The 21,017-nt window shown below is 46.4% G+C and overlaps 1 protein-coding gene across 1 annotated transcript in view; it reads right to left on the bottom strand.

Annotated features, from left to right (window-relative positions):
• Positions 1-501: 501 nt before the first annotated feature.
• Positions 502-21,017, bottom strand: part of EHD3 (EH domain containing 3) — a 28,942-nt gene continuing 8,426 nt past the window's right edge. Inside the window, exons 3-6 of the mRNA XM_058802816.1 lie at positions 18,130-18,227; positions 4,998-5,410; positions 3,841-4,005; positions 502-2,532 (exon numbers count right to left, since the gene is read on the bottom strand). Coding sequence (XP_058658799.1) covers positions 2,005-2,532; positions 3,841-4,005; positions 4,998-5,410; positions 18,130-18,227 — 1,204 coding nt within the window. The 3' untranslated portion in view covers positions 502-2,004. The remainder of the gene's footprint in view (positions 2,533-3,840; positions 4,006-4,997; positions 5,411-18,129; positions 18,228-21,017) is intronic.

Genomic DNA, 21,017 nt, shown 5'->3' with positions numbered 1-21,017 from the left:
ACTATCCTAACTGATCTCCCTGTCTTACTGCCTTTACTGTCCCAGTCTGGGGATAACTATTGCTGTCATGAACATCTACAGAAAAGAAAGAAAAAAGAAGAAATAGAATTAGTCAGTAAGATTTAAGACTGAGGTTTTTTGCATCCATTCAGATCTTGATAAATTCATACCATTCTCATCTGTGACTGGCAGGAAGGAACTCTTTCAATATATTCCTTTTTCTACTGAAATGTGGTGGTTACTTCTCCCCTATATTGAACAGGGTGGATCACAGGTACAATTCCTGTTGCTTTGGCAAAAATGGAGGTTGTGATTAGACTGCCAAGAGACAAAGATGTTGCAGATGTCACCCAGTCATTGAGCAGTGCACACCCGAGTCCAGCTGGGCTGATCTGTACATGCACTTTTGGGAATGTGCATAAGCATAATCTCCTCCCTTTGCTGCACTTACAAATAAGCTTTTTTTTTTCCTTTTCAGCTGCATTTCATTTCACTGTAAAAAGAAGCAGACAGATCTGGCCTTTCTTTTTTAATAATGTCTTAGGACCAGGGTACAAAAAAGGTTAATGCATTAATTTTTAAGACAAGTGATAAATGTACTGCAATAAGCACATCCTACATACACAGAATATATTTCTCTATATAATATGAACACAAGAGATATAAAATAAGTTATACTTATCTTGGTTTTTCATCACAGTAGGAGCTCAGCTTATATAAAGTGACAACAGGATCGGAACAACACGCTGCTCCAAAGCAACAACAAAAACCAGAATAGTGCGCGCGCACGTGTGTGTTGAGGCAGTGAAACAGAAAATGGAGGCAATTCTGTTAAAATCAGGTCTTGGAAACAAAAATTTCATAGAGCATGAAAGAAGTGGGGAAGGTCTCTTGGCTCAGGGTAGAAGTTCTGGAGGGGATCAAGTGTAAGAGTGTGGTGAGCAGTGTGTGAAGGCTGACACCTTGGCTGGGTCTGTGGAGGCACAGAGCAGAGCAAGCTCTGCCAGTGCCCCTGGGTGTTCTGCCCCTGTGGTGGATCCAGTGTGGGGTTTGTGTCTGTGCAGTGAGGACGGGGCTCGTGGCTGTCACTGTGCACGATGAGAGCAAACACGAATCACTTCACAGGGATCACAGACACCAGCACTGGCCAAAGAGCAAACAGGACCCACTGGCTGTGCCATGCTGGGTGAGCCTGGAAGCAGTGCTCCTCCCTTCCACCCACCTCATGTCCACCTCTAGGGCCCCCTCCCTTGCTCCCCTTGGAGTGTGGCTCTCTTGGCTGGGCCTGCAGAACAAATCTCCCCTGGGGACTGAATGGGAGGTGGTGGTGACTGGGAACTCTGAGTGCCTGCCCCACAGTGAACAACGAGGAACTCCAGCTGCCCAGTTCAGAGCTCTTTCAGATTTTATTGATGTATTTTTCTATAAGGACAGGGGAAGAACGTTTGTAAAACTTGCATCTTAACGGTGAATCAAGGTTCCTAAAGTTCTTAACTCTGGGGTTTAGTATCTAGTGTTTTAGTGTGGGCTTATGTTAATTAGGAAATGCTCTTTATTTTGGCCAATAGCTTGAAGACCTTGTGGTTTCTCTTAGTCTCCTGAATTTTGCAAGACCCATTAAAAGGCAGAAGGTGCAGCCAAAGCTCAGGAGTGATACTGGCAGTTAGCAGATTTCTATTAGTGCCTATTCCACTCTCCAAAAATGCAGTCCTGTTCAGGTTTTCTTCTACTCTCGCTTAACAGAGTCTCCTACTTTGCAACATCCTTCCTTTACCTTCATATTTACAGACTACACATTAGAAAGAGGGACAGTACACTGGAAGAGTTAATTGCATTTCATGAAGGATTGGACTTTTTTGTTCTGCTTTAGATTTTGTTCTTCATACAGCAAAGTAGGTACAAATCCAAACGTGATCTCACATCTAAAGGTATAATTTAAGTAAACATGTTGTTCTAGATCTTTCATTTTCCCCCTCCCTTCCCCTCTCCCCTGTAACTTTTCTTTCACTCTGTTATTTTCCTCTTGGACGGAGGGAGGAGATGGGAAGGGAGCTCATTTGGCAGCTCGTGACCCTCCAACTTGACTTTAATGAGATGATTCGCCAAGGCAAACTCCTCATCATCCAGCATGCCATCTTTGTCGATGTCAGCCAGTTTCCAGATCTTGCCCAGCACGGTGTTGGGCAGCTTGGACCTTACCATCTCCTTCTTGGCGTTGGCACCAGTTATTTTGCCGTCGACGGGCGAGAGCGTGTAGAAGATCTCGTCGTACATGGGCTTGTCCCTGGCCACCACCCACTCGGCGTCGTCGATGCCCTCGCCGGCGCCCTCGCCGTAGCCGTGGCCGAAGGGGCCGTGCAGGGTGCCCTCGAAGGCTCCTCCCTTCACCATCTGCGTCGGCCGCTGGGACTCCTCCTGGCGCACCAGCACCATCAGCTGCGCGATGTCGTTGGCCAGCATGTCTTCCACCGTCTCCAGCAGCTTGCTCTTCAGCGGCTGGAACTTGCTAAAATCCTGCGCTTGCAGCTGATCCTTAAAAATGGGACAGCACGGCGAGAGGTGAGCGACATGGAGGAGTAATGGTGTGCAGGGGGTGCCTGTCTGCTGCTGCAGAGGAGTGGGGAATTTGGCATTCCTTCCTCTGACAGCCCTGCTTTCAGCATGGCATGGGGTCTCCCCAGCTGGCCTTGCTCTCACTTTAATCCTCCCCTAAGTCCTACAGAAAATGACCACATAGCTCAAGGCAAACTGGTTGTGTGCTCTTGCTACCTCCCCCAGCCAGCGCTCTGTGTTCCCTCCCCTTCTGCGCTCTGGGAAGGAGATGCCACCTGGCAAAAGACCACTGTACTCATCACCATGCAGTGCATCTTTCAGATGCCATCAGTGGTGAGCATGTCTTTACAGCATGGCTCAGGTTCTGTAATTTCACAGCTAAGCAAAAGGGCTTTGAGTAGGGCCTGCAGAGAACTCTCTCCTAGCTGCAGAAAGACCTACAGCTTTATCTTTCACCCTCTACTCATTAAATCCACACTATTCACTCCAACTGGATTCATACAGTTTGGGGTTTTTAAACACACATTTTAACAAGCAGTGAAGGAGATCTATTGGCTACACCCCACAGATCTCATTCCAAACAATTTAGGGAGAATATTTTTTCAAAAACAGGCAAATGCTGTTTTCCATAGGTAACTAATAGCAACCTCAAGAGCTAGAACTCGTATCAGGTTTTTGCTTGGACTGAAGCCACACAGCAATGCAGCAGTGTCCAGCATTGCTTGAATGTACAATACAAGGCTCTGATCCAAGGGCCTTTGAAGTTTTTGACTTGTGTGAACCCTGGGCCAGTTCTGTGGTCTGCAGAACAAAAAGCCTGCTTCTCTGCTTAAAATAGAAAAGGGGCTTAAAGTTTTTACACCTTCCTTTCTCTCCTTCTAGAAACAAAGAGTTAAGTAGAAGACAAATATAGCTCTTGAGGAATGTGCCATATGTAGCCCTTTCAGGACACAGCTTTCCTTTTGTTATAAATTGCTTAAGCCTGAAAAATCTGCAAATGGAACTTGGAATTAAAAATAAAGAAAAACAGAAGAAATCATTTGCTGCAAAGTGCTATTCAGGCGAAGATATCAGCAATGAAAGTGAAGCTGTAATGCCTCACATGAGCTCTATGTGTAAGAAGTGCTCATGCCCAAATATAGCCTGCAGATATTTTAAGGCACATTTCAACATTAGAGCAGGCTTTTCCCACAGGTGGCAACAATCAATGTCTGCATGGCTCTGTTGTATCCCTGCAGTTACTCCAATGCTCTTTCCCTGGATGTTTGCCAGAATTCCAATGCTTACCTGCATCTTCCTCAGGTTAGGGAAGTCTCCTGGTGAGATCTGATGCTCCCGTTCAATGCGGGCATAAATATCTCCCAAGTTGTTAACAAGCTCCTTCTTTTTATTGTCTTTGCCAAACATTGAGGGCATTTCCTTCTTTAGTGAACTGATGATGTAGGCATGGACCTGAAGGGAATTAAATTATATGGAATGAAGGCAAATGTTGAATAGCACATCAGAAAATTCCTCTCAGCAGAGAATCTGTGCCCAGGACTTGCCTCCATCTTGTCCCACCCCGAAGAGCAAGCTCAGCTCCTCAGCCTGCCTAGACCTATGGATTGTTATTCCAGTGCTCAATGCTCAGCTGTGTGCTCTGTCTGTGCTGAGACAAGGCAAAAACAAGTGTAGTCCTGAGCATACAGACAGTGACATTCATATGCTCCTTCTGGAGGGAGTGGTATTTTTTTTCTTCCACTGGGCATGGCCTTCGAGGGAACAGTCCCTTCCCAGTCCAAACACACAGGTTCAGTGTTTTAGTATGAATACCAGTCCTTAACTTATGCAACATTGTGGCTTTTTTTCCCAATGGTGAACCAAGCATTTTTTCTTGAAATGAAGACCCTTGCACTGAAAGCTTTTGAGGGATCTTTTGATCTCTTTCCTCAATTGATGTGGGTTTTTTCGTGTATTTTTAAGGGCTTCTTTCAGTTCATTTCAAATACTCAGGGATACTACAGGCTTATTTATCATTTCTGTGTCTCCACCTCAAATGTGGTGGAGATGTGCATCCATCTTAGTCAGGTATCTCTCTTGGCTAAGAAAGTTTTAAGTAAAAAACCTAGAGCTTATCAATTCCCTTGGTGTATGATTCTGATATACTGAATTGGTTGGTCCTAATTCTCAAGTTGCCACCACAGAGCAACTGCTTTCCAGATCCCTTCAAGTGCTACCTGGTTTATCTGTAGTTACCTTCCTTACTATGGACCCCCATGACTGACACACCAAACCAAGGGGTTTTCTTCCCATACTGGCATAGGGCTGAGCCTGAGTTAAATGGGATGGAAAAAGAGTAGGATCCACCAGCTCTGCAAGCTGAGCTGGCCAGAACCACTTCTCCATGGGCTGCCTGCTGCAGACAGCCCACACCGAGTGCTCGGGGCTTCCATGTGCACACCTACCTTGGCCAGGCGCGCTCGCTTGATGAGATCATTGAGCTTCCTGAGGGCAGCGTTGCGGGGCAGGCTCTGGATGTCCCTGAACAGGTCCTGCTCCTCCGCCTCAAACAGCTTGCGGTTGTCGGGGATGAGCAGGGGGTGGGACCAGAAGGAGCCGATGTAGACTCGGATGACCTCGGGAGTGTTGACGATCTTCCCCAGGGACCACATGAGGGCACCGTACACCCGCATCAGCTGCTGAGTCTCTATCTGGTCAGCCTTGTTGAGTACAACTCTCATCTTGTCCTCGTGGTTCTTCAGGGCCTTGATGACCTCAGAGAATTCATCAGAGATGTCCAGCTTGTGAGCATCAAAGAGGAGAATGATGCGGTCAACCCGCTCCGCGAACCACTCCAGTACAGCAGCGAAGTCATAACCTGCAGGGGGGGCAGGAAGAGCAGAGATGCAGCAAATGTGGGAGTTGAGAGCCTTCCTGCACCTAACTGAGGGTAAGCTTGCAAGGAAGCGGCTTTCCCAGTAGAGCAGGTAGCTTGATAAGGAGATGAGGCACTGTCCATACATTTAAGGACAGGTCTTGTCCTCTCCACATTAAGAGATCACTCAAAGAAGTCTTGAACTTGTGCTCCAGATGTTCATTCAAATGCACATCAAGGAGCAACTGCTGTATTCAAACTCACTGCAGAAGTCTTGTATGTGGCACAAGAGAGGTTTAATTTGTGAATGACTGGCCATCAGCACAGCCTACATGGAAAGCTGGGTCATTGCAATACTTGTAGCCAGACTGGTTTGAGATGCCTATCTCCACTGCTTAATAAATCTTAGGTCTTGTTGTGCAAGACTAACTTTATCCCATCCAATTCAGAACCCAGGATGCAAATAGCAGAGTAACCATCCTGTCATACCTGCTGCATGTGCACAAAGCCAAATGATTTGTGCTCACTTAGCCAAGAGCCTGACACTCAGCAGAGACAGCATTGCTGTGAACAGCAGAGGCAGGCGCAGGCCAGGAACACTGGGTTCAAATTTCACGTGCCTCAGGACTAAACATAATGGATTCAGTGTCAGACTGGGTCCACCTCTAAGCATGATAAATAGTGTGTGGAGAAGTCCCTAAAACAATAGTAATGACAGAAAAAATTACATTTTTTCCTAGCTCTGTGGTGGTTTTTATTGTGCTTTAAAGTCTTGGTGAGAGACTGGTTGGTTCTGTCCCCCTGCTCTGTCAGGCTCTCTTATGCTGTGCAATATTTGGGGTTATTTGAGTCACCAGAGTGCTGCACTTTGCTAAGGGAAATCAGGACAGGGCAAATGCTATTTGCATTCAAATCCTTTAATACACTATTTTAATCTTGGCTTTCATGAATAAATACATGATAATTAGTTTGGTGCTTTTTCCTCCTGCTCCCCTTACTTTTTCTTCCTTTTTTCCTTCTGTCCTTTCTAAAACCTAGAGGGCAACCAGTGCATCCCAATGATTAGACTGGAACTACAGAGGGGAGGATAGCTGAGCTCTGATCTTGCTTTTTCATCCTTTTTCTTCCATATGACTAAGCAAACTGGAGTGAAATCCTGCCTCTCATGTCAGGAGTACAGCCTGTGTGAACCGTCTCTTCAGCTGGATAAATTTGTATTAACTTTTTGCCACTGAGAACTTGCATACAACTTCAAAGTCTTATTGCTGGGCAGTGTTACAGTTTCCTGCTGACAGGAAAAGGGGGTGCAGAGTGTGGGCATGTGAGGTGTGGACACTGTCCTGCTCTCTTCCATGGGATCTACAGAGATCTCATATGAAAGATCTTTGTCCCACCAGTGTCCTTCTGCTCATTGGGACACAGTGTCTCCTCTCACAACAGCAATGGTGAGAGGAGCAATGCTGGGCCCTGGCTCTTTGCTCAGCTATGTTTGATACTGAGAACTTCAGGGAATTCAGAATCAGTGGTAGCTTTGACAAAGACCTGCTGAGCATTCAATATATTGCATATATTATATTGATATATTATACTGATAGCTGCCTATCTTGCTCAGTCCATGTGTGTGACCTCAAACACAGTCCCAAGTCAGTTTTTTAAAACTGAAATAAACTTGATCCTGCTCGCTTTCAGATGTTAACAGCCTTTTTTAACCTTAGGTGCTAACCTCAGCTTTTTACCCTCAGCTGCTCTGGCTGCAGGGAGCTCTGCTCCACTGCCCCAGTGGTGCAAAGATCAGGGTGCTGACTCCCTCCTAACCTGTGCTGGGGCACTGGCAGCAGGACAAAGTCGATGCTGATACCTCACTTCACTCAGCCAGGCTGTCAGCTGTCCCTCTGCAGGCTGATCAAAGGCTGTGCAAACAGGGACCTCCCATGCCCCCTCAAACCTTGCTAAACAGAGATATACAGACTTTATGTGCACTTCTGCCAGGGCTGGAAGTCATCTGGCATGGCAGGACAGTTTGTTCTTCATGCACAGAGCTACACAGCTTGCTTTTTCATCATGGGAGCAGTGAGTCAGGGTGACTTTATTTGGAGATGTTTGTGCATTTAACCTTGTAAAATCTCATGGACTGGGATGTTTTCTTGTCAAGCTGCCACAGGTTTGAATTGTACCATAGCTGCTTCGTCCAGTCCTTTTCTTGGGAGAATCAGATGGAAAACAGTCATGGTCTCTAGGCTACCTTGTAATGCTACAGAGATGTCCTGTCACAGATCATGTGGATGGTTTCCCTCTGACAGCAGAGGAGCAGTCACTGTTACACTCTCTGTTGTGTTAACAGGGGCTGGGATGAGTTAGGGAAAGTGTCTGCACCTGACACTCAGTCCGCCTTGCAGGGATTTAGTAAAAGTGGGAACTGATTATTTAAAAGGGAGGTATAGAAAAAATGTGTAATTGTAGTTTTGGTATTAACTGAGTACTTGGGAGACTGACCTTAGCCTGGGTCTCAAGGTTTGTCCAAAAGTATCTTTAGGTGCTTAGCTCTCATGATTTTTATCCTCTATCAAGCTTGCATCCACAGTGGCACTTAAAAGGTATCTATTTACTGAGCCTCTCTTTCCCTATTAACAAAAATAAATGTTGCTCTATCCAGCAAGAAAAGGAAATTAATATCTGCTCAGACCCTCTGCGTATTCCCAGCTGCTACAGTAATATACAATGAGTCCTGAATGTCCCTGTGGGCTTCATTAAATGACCAGATTGATTAGCAGACCTTCTTTCCTAGCCTCTTTGCTGGCTCAGAGATATTCTCTGGACAGCTGTCCTGCATATCTCCATTAAAGAGAGAACAAAGCCCTGGAGAGCAACACTTGCTGTTGGCTGCTCTGAGACATCACCATGGATGTGGTTTACATCCCATGCTGGGACAAAAGCCCATCCCAAACCCTCCCCTTGTGTGTCCTTCTGGCTCTGGGGAGCCTCTCCTGTTGGTGCCCAGCTGAGCAAGAAACAAGTCTGGTGTGTGCAGTGCTACTGATCACAGCTGCATTCCTCTGTATGGGGGCACCTGGCAGGAAAAACGAGGTGCAAGTGTAGGTATTCTGTTCTCAGGTGATGGAGGGAAAGAGGGAAAACTATTTTGAGTGCTGTAAAATTCCTTAACAAACAGCATGATGTGGGACAGAGCTCTGTTTACAGCTATCTACTCAGAGTCCCTGACTGTGGTGGTGTTTTCATACACAGTGCCCAGAGAATTGCTACAGATGTGATTCATGGGGTTGATTTGTAGTCTTGCTTTTAGTGTATAATAGATTGTTACCAAAGCATTTGGATAGCAGGATGACAGTGTAAATGGCTAAGGGCAAGCTATTAATAAAGGTGTTTCAGAAGAAGGTCTTAGATTAATATTTTAACATTTAGTTTGGAGCTTTCATTTTTGGAAGGCTTTTCAATGCCACAGAGAACTCAGGGCATTTTGCCTGGCTCTAGCCAGAGCTGGAGGTGTTCAAAACCCGAAAACATGAGGCTCATTCTGTAACTAAACTTAAGCATTATCGCCTCACTTTGGATTCCTCCCTCCTGCCCCTTTTTCATTCCACAGATGCACTGGGCCTGCCTCTTTCTTCTGGCAAGAACTACTCTTCATCTGCAGTCAAATTAGGAGTTTTCCTGGTGTTCCTTGCTCATTCCACTGCAATTGTATTATGTCTCCCTGTGTTGTAGGGTGTTGCTAAGGCCTCTCACAAAGCAGGCAGGCACTATCTCAGCTCTGGCAGTGTTCCAGGGGTGGGTGATGCTGTCCATGGAACTCAGCAGGGTTTATTGTGAACTTACAGGGTGGCTGTGAAGCCATCTGCTTGCCAAAGCTGCATTAATGCAAAACCATTATTACAGGGATGTTCAGACAGAACTGTAAAGGGAAGAATTTGCTGTTCAGTAATTCCTGTCTGTTGTGCTTGCATCCCTGTTGGAAAATATGCTGCATATTTAAACATTCTCTAACATCACTGCTGCAGCTTCTTTCACAACCTCCAGATAAGGTGAACGTGAAGAGAAAACGAATCCAAATCATACAGCAGTAGGAGGACAAGATGAACATGATAACAATTTTATTCCATCAGATTTTTTTTTTTCATGGGACAGGTTTCCTTCTGACAGCATGAAAAGGACTCAACAGACTTAACACAAAGCTGACAAGTCAGCAGGACTGTCGGTGGGTTCAGCCTGCAGAGAAAATTACATTCTTGCAGACACCTTGCCACCTAGACTCCATAAGGCAGGCTGGCCTGATGAACTCCTGCCTGTGCAGCACTGGCATACCTGGCACCATGCATTTCCCCAGGAGCTGGCAGGATTGTGCAATTACATCCTGTCAAGTCAGATCAGGCATGATACAGTCTTTATGCTGACTGTGAGGAGATGTATGATACCTGACCCAGCACAAAATCTGCCTGGCTATAAGATTGTAAAGCCAATTTGAACCAGCAAGGAGTGGGCATGCACTGGTTCAGCATTTCTCACCACTAGTTGTTGGCTTAGGTTTGTTGGTGGTTTTTTTTTTTTTGTTTTTTTTTTTTTTTTTTTACTGGTAGGAAGCAAACAGGTGATTTCCTGTCTTGTGGAACCAGAGCCATAGGTCCTGTAGTAGTAGAGTTCAGGTGGGGCTGAATGGAAACAGTGAGATCAAGAAGTGCTGAAAACCCCAAAGCTGCTGCTCTGCACCAGATATTTCACAGCTTGCTGTTATTACTGCTGTAAACTGTGCTGCTGCTGCTGCTTTTAGCAATTACTTCTTTCCTGCTGAATTTTAGTCACTGGGAGCTTCATTCTCATCTTTCTAAAGCTGGTGTTATCTAGAGATGAAAGATTTACCAGAGAGTTTTATGGCAGTGTCCCTATTTGTCAAGTGGGGGACTGGCTCTGATTGTCTGAGGACAACATCCCAAGGTGACACTGAACACTGACTGCCTAGTGAGGGAACAGCTCTGGGGAGATGAAATTAAATGAAATGAATGCTGGTTCCAGGGAGCTTATGACTTAAATTTGTGTAATTGAGTAATAGAGCTTTGAGGCTCAGTCTGACTGGTCAAGTCCTCCCTGAGAGCCCTTCAGAGGCCAGGGAAGACAACTTGTGTCATTGCAAAGCAAGCAGGCAGCCCACACTGGAGGGGGACAACGTGCCAGGAGGGGCAGGTGTTACCCAAATGTGACAGATGGCTGTGAGCAAGGAGAAGGAAGGTCACACGATGGTCACAGGAAGAAGATGAGGGGAGGGAGGGAGGGGGAAGTTACAGATCCCTCTGAGGACACACAAAGTGGGAGTGGGAAGCTGGGTTGGGTGGCAGTTGTGGTGTCCTAGAGAGAAGGGTGCTGGGTAAGAGATTCAGAGAGGAAACAGCTGGGACTGGGTGGAAGAGCAGTGATTTGAGCAAGTTTCCATCAAGGTGAGGAGCTGGGGGTGCCAGCAAGGAGAGGACAGAAGGGATGATGAAAAGCAAGGGATGGGTACTGGATACACCTCACTGCAGCTCATCCTAAAAAACCTCTGTAAAAAGCTGCCATGCTCCTCTCTGGAAGTGGCTGCCTCCCAAGGGAATATAAAGAGATTCCTGTAGTGCACATCTGTGGGTGTGTTGGGAAATACACAGAAGGCCTTTGGGATGAAAAGATTTCTTTGAATGTCACATGCCCTAATTTTTAGACAGGCCCCAGCTTGCCAATCACTTCTGCCTGTGCCTATACTCAAATAATCTGTCCTGGAGCTGCTGATTCAGAGCACTGGGAGCTTCACATTTCCTCCTCTTCTGTACCAAGAACTAATGGAAACATTAAATACCTTTTGGAGGCTTTAAGGTTTCCAAAGCAAAGGAAAAGGACTCAAAGCACAGCAGGTCTCTGTTCTCAGCTAGCAACAATGCTAACTAACATGAATATAACCAGTACCTGGAGTGCCAGACTGTGTGGCTTTTTGCTTTCATGTTGTTTACTGCAAGGGCTTCAGGGTGGGGAAGAGCCTGATGAGGCTCTGGCTTTATGTCACTGGAAAGTCAATGAAACCTCACTAGGCACATTCAAACCAGGTGGAGGAAAGCTCAGGAGAGCATTTCCAGAGCTCCTGTTTAGCTCCTGTGTACACAGAGCCAGAACTTGTCCCATCCTCAAGTTTTTATCTTTGCCACTTGTGACAGATGGGCCTGAGCATTACCTGGTACTTGGGCCAATTCTAAAAACTAAATTCTAAAACAGCTTCTGGACAGGTTTTGAGACCTCAGAAGGCACCTGAATACAGGCCAAGTTTTCCAAAGAAGTCAGTACATAACAGCATTGATGTGTAACTGGGATTCCAATGAACTTTTTTTTTACTATAGCATCCAAACACAAACTGAATTCTCCTGTATTCATACTTCAAATTTCAGGAGCAATCATGTTTGAAAAGCTGCCCTGAAATGGCCACCCGTGACTGACAGCTCCCAGGGACCCAGGAAACACATTCCTTCTGCATTGTTACTCAGGATGCTGAAAGAATGCATGATGGGCATAAATAATGCAAATTGATGAGATGCTGATGGCATGACCATCTTCCCTCTATGCAATAGATACTTGGAATATTTCTGGAGTGCACAGTGCACAACAAATGGACAAGCTGCACAGCTGTTCTAAAACTCAGACTTGTTTAGTAACACAAATGAAATGCTTGCTGTATGTTAATAGGAATAGAAAAAAGCACAGCCCTTTCCATATGTGCAGCCATTTAATCTTGTTCTTTGGTGCTGCTTTTTTTTGCTCTTCCAGTTCTGCAACTGCAAAATATATCAGTATTTCCAACTCTAATAATGGAGACAGTCCCTCTCCCCCCTAGTACCCAACAAAATATTGGTTTGACTTTCTCAAACCCCAAATATGATCTTGACCTTCTGTTTGCATACTGCTTTCAGGTCAGAAGAGTTAGGCTCATGGCTTCATATATTTCTAGAAATAAAAATGAGAACTGTGCAGATTTTCTGCTCATTTTTGTGTTGTTTTTTAAGAGGAAGTGCAGAGCAGTGTGCCTGTAAGAGCTGAGCATTTCAGTGGAACAGCATGTGTTAAGTGAGACTGTGATAAAATCAGGCAGGTTGGCAGAGCAGCTGTAATGGAGGTGAACTGGAAAGTCAAAACCAAGCAGTGCACTTTCACCCTCCCAGGCAGAGTGAAATACAGAATATAAGCAAACATCACCAGTGGGGAGTATTATAGCAAATATTTGAAATGCCTCCCCTTTGGAGGCTTCCAGGGTGGATGCCTTTAGTTTGTATCATGCTGTTGCTAGCACACGTGACAAAACTCCTCAGAAAAAATATTTTTTTGTTGCCATTGTACCCTAAACAGCCTTGCATGAAGTGGGAGAACATCAATTCCCTTGGTGTTTGCCTTTCCCTTCCAAGCATGGCTGTTTGAGACACAGCCAGGCTGAGAGCTCTGCACTGCCCAACACTGTTGCTATTGGCATTTTTCTTCTTGCTGTCAGGCTGGTGAGTGATTAAGTGTCCCTGGTGCTGAAGCTGCTGGCCATTTGGGAATTTTGCTTTCCCAGGAGAAGGGTGAGGCTGGTGGCTGGGGTTTTTTCCCTTGGTTATGAAGCCAGCAGGATGGAACTGAGTGGAAGGCTGGGAAAATACTGGAATAGTGTATACTGGAAAGCAAGCCAATGAGGAATGACACTGCCAGTCCTCACCTCCTGCCTAGGAGCTTGTGGTCACTGCTAACCCAGGAAAGGGAGAAGGCAGCGCACAGAGAGGGAGCATGAAGTGATCAGGATATATCCAGGAAGTGCTACCCCAAAAGAGGGACCAAACTCAGCTTGGCCAAGGTGCCACTGAGCTTGGCAGACATCAGCTCAGCTCAGGGCAGATGTGGGCTGAGACAGATGGGCAGCAGAGCGTGCAGGGCTCAGCCCCCAGGGATGGCTCTGCCACTGAAGCACACGAGTTCTTGTTGCCAGGTGGCTCCATTAGCAAGGCAGACTCACAGGGTGATGAATTATGAGGAAGTCCTCACTCCTGTCCTGGCTCTGCATGACCTGATCTGTGGTCCTCCCCTCTGTCCTCATTTATTTCAGTCATCCCCTCCTCATTTTCCCTCCCAGCAGGCTGGCCTGAGCTCATTATGTGACACCAGAACAGTGCTTTGCAAGTGGATGGCATTTGTATCATTATCAAATTGTCAAAGCAGACAAGACTGGGCTGCTTTGGTTCAAACACCTCCCCCATGGGCAGTTCTGCAGCCTCATGCTCCCCTAGAAACAACAAAAATTACACAGAGCAAGGAGCAAGGCAATGCAATCATTAGTTCTTTAAATGTGGACACAGATTCATGCCCCAGACTGTAAAAAAGATCAGAAGAGAAATGGCTGCCTTCCAGGCAAGGATGATACAGAAGCAGTGAAGGACAGGATGCTTTGGGCCAGGACATCCTGGAAATGTTAGCCACTAAGGCCTGTAAATGACACCTGTGCATCCCAGGGAGTCTGGCTACCACACCTGAGACACTGTGGGTGCCCACCACAAAGCAGTGCATGAGTCAGGAGCTCAGGAGGCCAAATCAGTGCAGCAGCTCCTGGGCTACACATTTTATGAGGGTCTGAGAGCAGCAGCAGCAGCAGCTGTGTCAGTGCTGGGGATGTCAGTGCATGTCAGAGGGATGTGCACTTCAGCTCTGACAGACTCATCACCCTCAAGTGCTGACAGACCTAAACCAGCAGCTCTGCTACTGGGAAACTCTCTGGGCTCTCTGTGGGGAAGGGGCTCTTTATGGCCATGCAGTCCTGGGGGAGAGCCAGGGCAGAGCTTTGTTTGCTGGGATTATGCAGCATTCCTTGCAGCAAAGCTCTGCTGCTGGCACCAACACCAGCACCCTGTGCCTGTGCACACCCTGGCTCATCTGTCACCTTTAACATGCGGTGAATTTAATTCAGGGTTGAGTTCAGACAAGTGAAATGCTTCCAAACCTGGACTTGGCCCCTGAATCAGTCCTTTAAACCCTGTTCCCTTGCTCCTGCTCTTTGAAACATGGATGCAGTGACAGGAACAGCTACTGCTTTGAAATTCAGGGCTATAAGGTGGCTCTCATGGATTGCTAAACTCTGACAGCCTGGTATTCTGCTAAGCTGACACTGTATGGATTAACTAATGCTCCTGACGTCTAATGGGGAGAGAGATGGACTTGTCATGTTCCCACTGAGAGGAATTTCCTATTTTTAGAAATGCTGCTGGTTCTCATGGGATGGGCAGGCTGGGAAAGCCTGTCTCATCTTTTACATCTTTACTTTCCCCCTCAAATTTATGACAGAATGCTGCTTCACTATCTGCTCTCTTCCCTGACACTGCACCCCAGGTACCCCAGTCTGAGGGTCTCAGAACCTACAGTGGGGGTAAAAAAGCATTCCTGTTCCAAGCAGTCAGGAAACTTCAAAGTCTCTTGGAAAACCTCTGTGAGACTCCCTCAGGTATTGCTTCATTCCCAAGTGAAATCTGAGCAGGCTGGGAAGGTATAGAAGGAGCAGAATTTTGTTGTGTCAGCATTTTTAGCCCTCTCTTGTTTTCTGCCTAGCCCATGTTACTGCTCTGTCTGCCTCCAAAACCAGCTTGCTCATGAGGTCAGCTTGGCTTGTTAGCTTGGTGGCAAAGGTGTCAGCCTCAGCACTTTTTCCTGTTCCTCTTCCATGGGAGCTGGGAGGTGGCTCCTCCCTTTCCAACACCTCGAGATAAGCTCAAGCCAATACCTGGCAGCAGCCCTTCCTAAACACAGGCACCTCAGCACTCTTTTGGCTCTTCCTGCTCCCTGGAGACAGACATTGCTGGAGTTTCCCAGCCTCAACAAAGCCATACTGACCTAAACCAGGTGAAGATCTTGTCCTGTATCTATTGCAAGGTCATCTGACCTGGCCCACATGAGCACTTCCATCTGTCCCAGATGTAAATGGTGACAAAGCAAGGTCCCACCTACACTGTATTTTTAACTGTTGTGATTAGATCAGTGACAGCCCCCTGAGATACAGCAGAGCAAATTCCTGGGCTGGCAGGATGATCAGGAGATGGCTGATCCATCTGGGGTTGCTTCCTGGCTGAAGGGCTGAATGACCCTGACACACTGTAGTCACAGGGCCAATGTGCCAATTTTCTGCCCTAAGTGCACTGAATTGCACTGGGGGCAGAGAAGCTGGCCAGGAAGAACCTGCTCCACATGCTGGGACAGGCCTCCAGTTCTGCAAACATGTACAGCATGCAGAAATGTACAGAACTGGGACTCCCCTTTAGCCTCCTCAGCTCTTTCCAAATGTTTGCAGAGGCATTACTGCCTTGGGTTAAAGTACACCAGTGACTTTTGTAACAGTGCACAGCTGTGTTACAAGCATGTTCTGCCACTGCTGCCAGTTATTACAGTAGCTGCAAAGTACAGAATTGTTTAGGTTAGAAAACATCTTCAGGATCATTGAATCCAACTGTAAACCTAGCACTGGCCTCAACCCATAGATCTGTCCCATGCATTTAGATCCCTCTACAGATTCCTGTTCCTACCTCCAGCACACCAACACTGCAGCCAGAATGGTGGAATCTTCACACTGGCTGAGGGGCTCTCACTTCTCTTAATTTAATATCTTAATATTGATTAAGATATTAAACATGACTGGCCCCAGTGTGAGCCCTGGGCAACACCACCTGTGACTGGCTCCCAGCTGGATTTAACTCTTTTCATTTATTAAAGTTTAGGCAGGCAATATCCTCAGCCTTCCCCCATCCAGGAATTTGGTCACCTTATCACATCAGGCTGGTCAAGCAGGACCTGCCTTTGATAAGCTTGTGTTGCCTGGCCTGATCCATGATGATGATCAGTTCCATGAGCTTTGCCAGCCCCAAGGTCACACTGACAGGATCCAGAATGGGACACCAAGACCCACTGGAAAGCTGACAGGGAAATTTTTGCAGAAGGAGCAGCAAGTAGTGCCAGTGTATTCTGCAGGAGGGTATTTTTAGTTCTGTAAACAGCTGAAATGTAGGAAAATCTTGCAATACATGTTGGCATTTGAATTAGTGAGGAAATTTGGAAAAGGGGCTTGAAATGGGTCCTTTTTGACTCACCTATACCTTCTTTTTAGTTTTTTTTTTTTTTAATAGTAAAAATACTTCCTCCTAAGCAAGTTTCTTTCACTGTGATAATTCCACAGGAGGATTGGTTGCTTTCAGTGGCATTTTTTGACTGGAAAATGTCTACACCACATAATACAATTTTTTTTAATATTTTTTTTTATACTTTCTGCTGAGGGAAGGAATGCTTGCACAGCATATTTTTCAACTTTCTCATGAAGGCTGGCACACCTTGGAATTTCTGATCCCCTAGCAGTGCAGAGGCCCACACTGAAAAAGGTTAATGTGAGGGGACTTTTGTGAACTGTAGCTGTGTTTTATTGACACTTCCTTGCTAGTTAAGGTTCCTGTGGTGGAAAATCCCAGCAAAACAAACAGACCTGGCTTTGTGCAGGGTGGCTGCTTGATTAAAAGAAAAAAGGAAGTTTCCAAGAAAAATTTCAATGCAAAAGTGTAATAGAACTTGGAAAGTCATGAGTAATCTGAAATCTTATGGGGCAGAACATGGAAATATGGGAAAGGCCTCAGCACTTTGGGGTGGAGCCTGTGCTGCTGAAACTCAGCTGTGCACTGTTAATGGGCAGTGTGCATGAGAACTGAGCTCAAACCTGAATGCTGAGATTACTGCTCTTGGCTTTCTTCCAGTGAAATGGTGCATAGCTCCCAGCTTTATCTAAGGAACCTTCCAGAAATGCAAGCTAGGCCACCATCACCTCACAGAGACAGAAGGTGACCACAGAGGTTTAAAGATGTTGCTGTGGGTGAGTCTGAGTGAGCTCAGAAGCTCACTGAGAGACTTTGTGCTATTCATCAGCTCCAGCTACAAGGGTCTGTGGTGACAGGACAAGGAGGAATGGCTTTAAACTGGAAAAGGACAGGCTTTTATTGGATATTGAGGAGAAATTCTTCACTGTGAGGGTGCTGAGGCACTGGCACAGCTTGTCCCAAGAAGCTGTGGATGCCCCATCCCTGGAAGGGTTCAAGGCCAGGTTGGACAAGGCTTTGAGCAACCTGGTCTAGTGGAAGGTGTGGCACACCTTCCTATCTATGGCAGGGGTTGGAACTAGAGGATCTTTGTCTCTTCAAACCCAAATTACTCTAGGATTTTATGATTTAGTGTCCACAGGCTTTCCAGATTCCCTACTGCAATGCAGAACTTGAGTGCCAATGGTTCTTTAAACCAAATCCAGTCTTGCACTAGGATTTAGGGAGCCTGGGCAGTGCAAGAAACCAGGCAGATTACAATGGGGGCCTTGGCCATGGATCATCAGTGGCTTACTGATGATCCATTACTCATCTCAAGCCACTGAGAGCAACTGGTTCTGCAAAGCAGAGAGGCATCACTTGACTCTGATAGAAATCTCTCCTGTGGGTAATACTGGACTGTGACACTGCTGAGCTTGTCAGCAGCCTGCCCTGAAAACATCTAAATTCTCTGCAGGACATTAGCCATGTCCCTTTGGTCTCCATGTGCAAAGAAATGCTGTAGCTCTGAGAGGCTCCCACCACTGCTTTTATCCTAGTTTGAAGTGAAAATCATATACAGTTCCTTTGGTTTTCATTACTGTCATTTAGAAGAGAACTGAACTTGGGACTTACCTCTGCTAATTCTCTGCTTTTCTCCAGAAAGGATTCCTGGAGTATCAATGACACTGATGCTCTCTAATACAGGGTTAGGTAGCTGGGCACAGACAAACCTGTGGGGAAAATAAATGTGTTTAAAAACATTAAAAATGCAAAACACAGTCATGATGTGCTGCACATCACAGGCAGCATGGGACAAGTCAGACTCTGATCTCTCAAGTCTTCAGCTGGAGCTTGGAGCTACTGTTACTTAGAGAAATGAGAAAGAAACTAGAACTAAACACTTTTCTCTGTTTTGCTGCCTCTGGAACATGGGTCTCAGTCAAGACCTATGACAGGTTGTTTTATATAGGCCCCCAAGTTGTGAATTATGAAAATATTTGGGTTTTGGTTTATGTGCTGTTTAGATTTTAACAAGAAATGGTATTTGTTTTTCTTTGGTTGAGCATTCCCCTGAAGACTTCTGAACTCAAGTGAACTGAAATAACTTGCTTTAAAAAAAAATCAGCAATTCTGTAGGACTTCTGTTCTCTTTCAAATCTGTCTTTAAAAGACAAAATGTGCTATTATTGCAGCATGGAAGTAGTAAAGCACAGGCAGCATGAGATCTCAAGAGGTTGCTGAGTCTATCCTCTTGCCTCAAGGCAGGATCAGTCAGGTTATTTGTCTAAAGTGTTCTTCAAATCCATAACAATGCAGACTCACCAACATTTGCTGTGAGTCTACTCCATTACTTAATAACCTTTACAGTAAATCCTCTTTTTTTAATGTCTAATCTAAATTTCATATGCTATAATGCTCCTCAGTCAAAAACACAATTGATGTGGAAAATGACTTATTTTTCCCCTCTTGTCACAATGCACACTATTGCCATCCTGCTCCCCTCAGTCTTTCCTCTACAGAAATCAATTTGGAGGTTATTTATTTCTTTTTCCTGTCTCTTCTAGTTCTCTCTAGCTGCCTTTCCAGCTCATTTCTAAATCCCTGAAGACCCTTGCAGCTTCCTTTGGGTCCTCTCAAGCTGCTCCACATATTTCTTCTCCAGGCAGGATGCCACAAGCTGACATTCTCCAGCCATGGCTCACCCTGCTGGTGCTGAGCACAGAGCATGGATTGCTCCTTATCTCTTAGACTTGACAGTCTGTTTATACATCTCACTGACATGTTTGCTTTTTTAACAGCACTATGACACTGTTAGCTCACATTCACTCTGTAATTCACTGCTCCCCCCTCTGCAGCTCCATTTCTGTGTAATTGCTCTTTAGCTGGTTGTTCCCCATCCTGTGTCTATGCAAATAATAAGAGTCACTTGTGCTTTGTGGGCTGCAGCTCATCTATTTCAGTTGCTAGTAACAGCAAAGGACACTAAAAGCCTATCTGCTTCCTGGTAGCATTTCATGGACAGCCTTTTTGGGATGGCATTCCAGGCAGCTCTGACTCTGTGTGTGTGTACATATGCATATTAATAGGGTGGTGTGACATCCAGGCACAAAAACCACGGTGCTGTGGGAGGAGGCAGAACCACAGAGGGTGGGGGTTGCTGCAAGGACCACTCCGTGCAGACAGGGCAGATGCAGCCCTGCACTGCTCTCTCTGATGAGTGTCTGGCTCTGCAGGAGCCCCTGCACCTCTCAATTCCTGCAGGCTATGCCACAATTGTTCCACTTGTCTGACCCCAAGAAGATTCTGATCAGAGTGACTCCTCATGGGTTAAAGAGTGTCTCCTCCCCTAAGCTGTCAGCTATTTCAGACCACATATTACAGCTTCCCACATCTCCAGCTTGGCAGGTGGCAACAGGGAGCATTTCTGAATGTGTAATAACTCTTATCAAAGAGGGGGGGACTGGCTTGATTATCCTGTTGCATGCCAGGCACAGCAGCAGAGAACAAAAGGCTCAGGAGGTCACGTTATTCCCTTGTCCTGCCAACCCAGGTTTGCTCCTCATGGTTACAGCCCTGAGTCCTCCTGGTGCTGTAACATTAAATGGGGCAGGGGGATTTTCCACCAATTTCTCTAGGAAAAGTTTTCCCCAGGAGATTTCAGATATAAGGTCAGAGGCCAGCATGAGTGAGTGCATTCTGGCTCTTTTGGCAGAATTAAGGCTGCTGCCCTCCTGTTGTCCCAGCAGAACTGCAGGACCTCAGGGAGCTCGACCTAATTCTGTTTGGGGCCATATGAAGGGAAGAGTGCTGTGCCAAAGCAGAGTTTCACCACCTCTACAGGCAGAGCAGAGCACAGGGCTGAAGGAACAACATGTTATCTACCCCTGCAGCTGTTCACAACACAAAATCAGGACTGACTCCACCTTAGCTTCCCAAAACAGACTTTGGGGATGGGGGAATTCTTGCAACCTAGTCAATGTGATAGGAAAGTAATGGGTGAGATTCCTGAATTTGCTCCAGGCCCTTGGTGCCAAACAAATCTTCCTGATAACAAGGTGCAACTTCTCATCTCTCTGGAATCTTCCCAGAGGTGGGGGTTGGCCAGCAGAGCTGGAGAAAGGAAAACAAACCCTTCTCTCAATGCCCAGGAACAACCTGGGGCAAGAAGAGCAGACAAGAGACAGGATTGTGCAGACCTGCTATCCTCATGTCAGCCCTGGGCAACCCTATGTCCCAGGTATGGGCATCTCCTGGGAGTGAAGGGAGGGAGGATACAGGCTCTGAGCAGCACAACTTGCTTGTCTCCCAGCCAAATCCTGACTGTTCCAGTCTTCCCTTGCTTCCTGGAAAGCAGCAGATCCCAGTCCCTGCTGGGGAGGGAGCCCCAGCTAAGGGTGGATGCTCACTCCTGCAGCAGCAGGCTCTGCACCCCACAGGACACAGGGCTGTGGCTGCCATCTCTCAGCTAAGGCCTGTGTGAGTGCCACCGCCTCGTGCTGCTCTGCTCCTTCCCACTGATG

The sequence above is a fragment of the Ammospiza caudacuta genome, chromosome 3 (genome assembly GCF_027887145.1).
Source record: "Ammospiza caudacuta isolate bAmmCau1 chromosome 3, bAmmCau1.pri, whole genome shotgun sequence".
Classification (NCBI taxonomy): Eukaryota; Metazoa; Chordata; class Aves; order Passeriformes; family Passerellidae; genus Ammospiza; species Ammospiza caudacuta.
Note: the sequence above shows the minus strand (reverse complement) of the source record. Positions and strands in the feature narration are given on the sequence as shown.